We start from the raw sequence: 6,051 nt of genomic DNA on the forward strand, positions 1-6,051 counted from the left end.
GAGAGAGAGAGAGAGAGAGAGAGAGAGAGAGAGAGAGAGAGAGAGAGTGAGTGAGCCAGAAACACGTTCTTTTCTCTGCCCCCAAAGAGGAGGCGGGAGGGTCTATTCGCGACTAGGGTGGGAAAGAAAGAGGTGAACCTTTGTCGCCTTCGTTGTTGCCCAGTCGACCGGTAGCGACACCCCCTTCCCGAGCCCCCTCCTCCCATATGGTCGCCACATGTGGGTTCGGAGCACCACCAGAGGGGGGAAAGTCATCGCGGGAACCCAGCTGATGGTCGACGCGTTGGTCGTCGCGCTTCCTCAGTTACTCTTGGACCGCGCGCTCGCCCGAATCCAGTCGCACGTCGCTGGACAAATTTCCCCTCGGCGTCGACTCGGAGGATCTCGCGGAGGGGTCGAATTCGCCAGGTACGACGACGACGACGACGACGACGACGACGACCTTGATTCCAAGGACGACGGGGTCGCGCGAGGACCGTGCGTGAAGAGAAGGTGAGCAGCGATTGAAGAGCCCGAAGTCGAGGCACGCGACGCTATTTGACCCTCTGTTAATTAACTAACGGAACGATAATTAGATAACGGGTTTGCGAGGATAACGGAATGGAATTCCTACTTTCTTTCTCTCTCTCTCTCTCTCTCTCTCTCTCTCTCTCTCTCTCTCTCTCTTCCTCTTCTCTCCTTCTACTTTACTCTCTCTGATTTATGGATTGATCGTGATATTAGGGTAGGTTCAACGCGGGATCGTGAGACGCATGAGGCGATCTGCTCGTTGCCACACGACTGCGAAGCTATCGTGTGAAGCGAATATGAATTATCGAGCTTCGTGTATGTTTAATAAATGAAGCAAATGTGAGCGATTAATTATTATTGACTCGTTGGTTCGTTAGACATATTCTGTTAGCAAGTAGAAACCATCGTTGTCAGGTAATTACACGCCGCGGGCTAATTAATGGGCGCGTTGATAAGCGGCAATCAAACAGTATTAAATGGTCCTTATCGCAAAAAGCGTTTGTTTGCCTCACGAGCGATAACGCGCGGCAATGACGAAGGATAATGATCGCGATATCACGACATCACGGCGATTGGCACTGGTTGGTTGCGTTGGTCGTTGAACTCCGCGGTTAAAGTGGCGCAGAGGGCTGACGCAAAATCTGGCAATGGGGTTGGGAATCCTTAGTAACAGTGTAATGCCGTTCGAGTATTGATTTCAGACACGGGGTTTAGGGTAGCGTTACACGTGTCTACGGCGCGTCCTGCAAACATCGGTCACGTTTATTCGTAAACCCTCCGTGATTCCTCCCTTCTGATTGCGCGGCGATATCGAAAGGAGCTGTTGAAAGACGATTGCGCGCGAAAATATTTCATTAACAAATCCAAAAATCTCGCGGAATAATCAACTTTACTAACAACGGATATTTAGCACTTTTCTTATCTTGTTTCATAGTAATATCAATATTTCTAACGTCTCGTGACTGCTATCCACATTAAAATTTAGTTATTTATTGCGTTGTTTATTCATTTATTTATAAACAAGATAATCCATTTGACACTGAGAAGAGAGGATAAGAGTAACGATAAAAGAGAAGAAAAGAAAAGAGGAAATTTGTAAGAAATTGTAAGAATTTGCGTTGTATGATGTTATTTTGTGATATCTTATTGATAGTTTCCGCGTATATGATCACGTAATAATTAAGAAAACAAAGAATAACGAAAAACCTGGGATCGCCTACGGAGATTTCTCGGAACTATTGCAAAACCACGCGCGGAAATTTCCCACAAGCGTCGATCATCGACGACAGTCCTCCCGGAGTACGACAATCGAATGAACTGATCGCGCATTCGCAGATGATACCGGATACCGAAGCGGTGTGCCAGGCTTCCGAGGTTGCGGTCAACGGCGGCGACGCATGCGACAAGATTAAGGACTGGCCGGAAAAGGAAGCGGCGTCGGTGACCGCCTGGAAACGATACCAGCGACTGGCCAGCATGATGGAGTCCCGGGGCAGCGGCGAGCTCAACCGGAAGTTCCTGATAGAGGCGATCTTCCGCGGCAGCGATCTCGTTTACGCCAGTCATTGATCGCCGTGCGATCAATCGATCGGATAGGATCGCGGCTGGACATCCCTCCGCGCGATTCTCATACCAAAGTGCCAGAGTATATGAGTCGCAGGCTCGCACAATGGCGTAGAAATCGCGAGTCCTCCTTCGAGTGTGAGTCCACGAATGCGAGTTCGCGACATTTGTTCGACGCGCACGAGAGCGATAAGAATAACGATGGGCGGAATTGATCCTTCACTGAGCGAAATAATAACAGGGAGAGACCGTTATCTCGTGGACCTCCACGAACGGTCAATAGTCATTAAATTCAACGGAGGATAACAATTATTTATTCGATTTATATCAATTATCTGTTGATTGGATCTGTTGTTGATCAGCGAATCGGAAATTGATCGCGAGAAATCGTTGTCTCATGGATCTGTAAGGCGGTGATAATTGTTTCACACAGAGGAATTATCCGATAAAACATTAACAAATGAATATTTCCGATCGAATTACGATCAGTTTTTATTTAAATCCGATTAAATTTATAATTGAATTCTTCCGATTACAATGGCATTTCATCAGATAATCCGATGAAAAAATTACGAACCGATATTTCTCATCGGATGTTTCCTGATCGGCTATAAAAATTGGTTGATATTTTGATCGAAAATATGTGTTTGTTAGTTTCTCATCGGCTGATCGAACACAAGATCGGGTGATTCACAAGATTATTCACAAGACAATTATTCGCGATTATTACGAAATTAATTATCGCTTGGAAATTAGTTGCATTTATTAATTAGACAATCAAGATTTCTGATTGTTCGTCCTCACGAATGGACACGTGGTCGATGATACGCGTCTAGCTGGGAACGCGAATACTTTTCGACATAATGGAGAAACCTTCTGCGCCGCGATATCGCGGAGAGAACGCGGGACAGCGTGTAGAATGCGAACAACGTGGCTGTGTATTATAGTTCGACGTCGAGCGCACTATTTTTAGATACGCGAGGAGAGTTTACTGGTTCCGGGAGAGACGAATGCTTTTATAGGCTTTTATACGCAAAGCGAGTATCGTTGCGCGCGACGCTCGTCCTTGGAGGAGGAAAGAACTCGGAAATGCCGATTCGCGCCAAGCTCTCCCGCGAGGAACGCGAGTTACGCGTTCCGATTAACGACGGAGTCCAAATTACGTTAGCAAACCGCGCGCGTTATGCCTCCGTGCGAAAACGAAATTGAATTACGTAACAGAAGCGACTGCATAGACGTTGCGAAGGGAAGCACCACGGAAGCGTATCTCTGCCGGCTGTTCAACGGAGCGACTCATAAAGTAACGAATAACGCGTCCTCGAAACAAAACGCTACGTCGACCGTCGAATAATCAGGAGAGCGATAAAGGAAAGGAATTCCGCCGGCGTTCATCGTCCGAATCACGCGGCTCATCGGCGAGACATCGGCGAGTATAAATACTCGGATTAATTCTCCGCGGACAATGTTGGGCCAGCGAGACCGGAACGAATACTCGATCGCTCAGCAGCTTTCGCAAAAGGCCCGGAAAAATGTCCAAAGAGTGCAAATCTGTTTGCAGATTGTGATTCCGTTGCGCCACTACCTCATAACTGAGGCTTTTCTGTAGACCTCTGGGGAGAAATGTGTCCAAAACTATTGGTTTTCGACAGAGTCGTAGAGCGATTCAAAGTCGCCCGGGTCTGACAGATTGCATTGTATGTCCCAAAAAGTAGTTATTGTATGCGGGGATTCGATAATGTGAATTGTCACTGTCGCGCTTCTACGCCACTGGCCGACGAATGCAATTACAGTAGAGATAAGGATTAACGATGCCAAACGGTGTATTACTAGTCAACGTGTGCATAATAAATCGCGACCGAGTAGGATAGATCGTTTAATTAGACAATTACGACAACGCCGGCCGCCGGCGATTACGGCGTCTATCACGCGATAGACGATGGCGGGCGTGCCTGTAATCTACCGCATGAGCTCATGCGACATCGGCTATGCTAAATATCTTGCCAGCGAGCAATACTCACTGCGTATTATAACACGACGAAGGAAATGAGAGACGCACGGCGAAGAGCCAAGAGCGACTATATTATTCTTTTCCTTTTTTTTTTTTCGAACATAAAGCGATTGTCGCATTGATTTCGCGCGGAGATCATTGTCGAACGATTGAGAGACAGCTCAGCGGTATTCCAGGCTCTAGAAATAAGCAACGAACTGTAAGAAACTACTCAATAAAGTGCATTATATTTATTTGAATCCTAACGTGTCTTTCTTATTCTTCTCAATAATTTTAGATTAAAAGATTTTGCGCGAAACTTTATATCTTATACGATTAAAATTTCCGACTGTTTCTAATTTTATATTTGTATATATCCGGATGATATAAACAATGAATGATACACCCGCGGTGTACAGGTAGAATTCATCAAACTTAACATAAAATTTTAAGTTATAAATTAGAGAAGATTGGTGAATGATCACGCGCGATACGGTAAATGATGGCCGTCGTGTGCTTGTAGGTCAAACTGAACAAAAAAGTCCTCTATTTTGTAAACGATCATGTAGACTTTTAGTTATTAATTGAAGAAGATTGATGGGTATGATTATGTGCGATGATTCGCCTCCTTTAATGAATAACTCAACATTTTATGTGGTTGTTCGCGAAATAATAGAGACACTTTATGTTCAGCTCGATAAGTTCTACCTACACACAAGTGTGTCATTAATTGTCAGGTATGCTATATGTACTACATATACCGTGTGTCATAATCATTCACATTAAAGATGTGCGAACTATTCGAATCGAATCGAATCGAGTGAAATTCTATTCAATTTCGAATCCCTATGATTCGAATCCGAATAATTCGAATCAGAATTCGAATAATCCGAATAATTCGAATCCGAAAATTTCGAATCGAAAAGTTTCGAATACGAATCGCACACATTAGCATTAACGAAGTTATTAACTATTAAAGACATCCAACCTTAGGGTTTGGGAATTAGCATGACTTGAAAAGTTTACATTTTCATACCTTAAGATTTTCTTCAAAAATATTAAAAGAAGATAATGGCTTTTAGATAAACTCTTCAACTGTCGGATCGATATGTGTCGTAGCGCAGCTTTCAAGGCTGGAACTGTATTCCATACACATTTACCGACTATATATTATATATATAGTATCGACTATATATTATATATCTCTTACCTTAAAATAAATTGATATCACATAATCAATGTTATCTCTCTCATACTGAAGTCAGTATTTTCATGTTGAATTCAATGATTATGTTAATTAAAGATTCTTTTAACGATTTGATTCGATTTCATTCGATTCGGGTGAAATTTCATCGATTCGATTCGATTTGAATTCGAAATTAAAATCTGAGATTCGATTCGATTCGACATAAAAATCTTTGATTCGCACATCTCTAATGAACGCGTGTCAGAGCACGTGGTCAACAGAAACGTATAGCGTACGAGATTTCGGGGAGAATAGCGTTTACCGCATGTTCCTAATGTTATCTCTTCTCCTGGACATTCGAAGATTTTGGAGTTTTATCGGCGGCGTGCGTCCTTTGAAGGCGTTACACGCGTAAACGTATAGCGCGACCGCGCCACAGGCCTAAGGCCGGTTCTACATTAGTTGCGAATCGCAAGATCATAAGAAAATTTATCAATCACAAGCAATTGTGCTTCTTACGACCAAAGAAGAACTGTGACTGGTCAATTTTTTTGCGACCTTGAGACTTGCAATTGTAATAATGTAGAACGACTCTAAAGTTTGATCTATAATGTGTTATTTGCTTCCTGTTACTTTTTCTTTATCTCTTTCTAACTCAAGCCTTAAACTTTAAATTAAAAAAAGACAGAAAATAAGAAACAGGAAGTAAAGAACACATTGTAGATCAGGCTTAACACCTCCGAGCGACGGCACGCAACTTTGTAGCAGCTGCTGGTCGTAGATCAAAGAATTCAGCTCGATAACT

The 6,051-nt window shown here is 43.5% G+C and overlaps 1 protein-coding gene across 1 annotated transcript; it reads left to right on the top strand.

Moving 5' to 3' along the window:
• The first annotated feature begins 253 nt into the window (after nucleotides 1-253).
• LOC116843884 lies at nucleotides 254-4,320 on the top strand. The gene is made up of 2 exons (XM_032814766.1): nucleotides 254-492; nucleotides 1,846-4,320. The coding sequence occupies exon 2, from the start codon at nucleotides 1,846-1,848 to the stop codon at nucleotides 2,077-2,079; it is 234 nt and encodes a 77-aa protein (XP_032670657.1). The 5' UTR covers nucleotides 254-492; the 3' UTR covers nucleotides 2,080-4,320.
• Nucleotides 4,321-6,051: the final 1,731 nt, after the last annotated feature.

Source organism: Odontomachus brunneus, unplaced genomic scaffold, assembly GCF_010583005.1.
Source record: "Odontomachus brunneus isolate Ranch 3 - 2012 unplaced genomic scaffold, Obru_v1 Obru_scaffold_036, whole genome shotgun sequence".
Classification (NCBI taxonomy): Eukaryota; Metazoa; Arthropoda; class Insecta; order Hymenoptera; family Formicidae; genus Odontomachus; species Odontomachus brunneus.

Bases quoted from the DNA above. Each gene is read 5' to 3' on its own strand.
- LOC116843884 (XM_032814766.1), top strand. From the start codon at position 1,846: ATGATACCGGATACCGAAGCGGTGTGCCAGGCTTCCGAGGTTGCGGTC.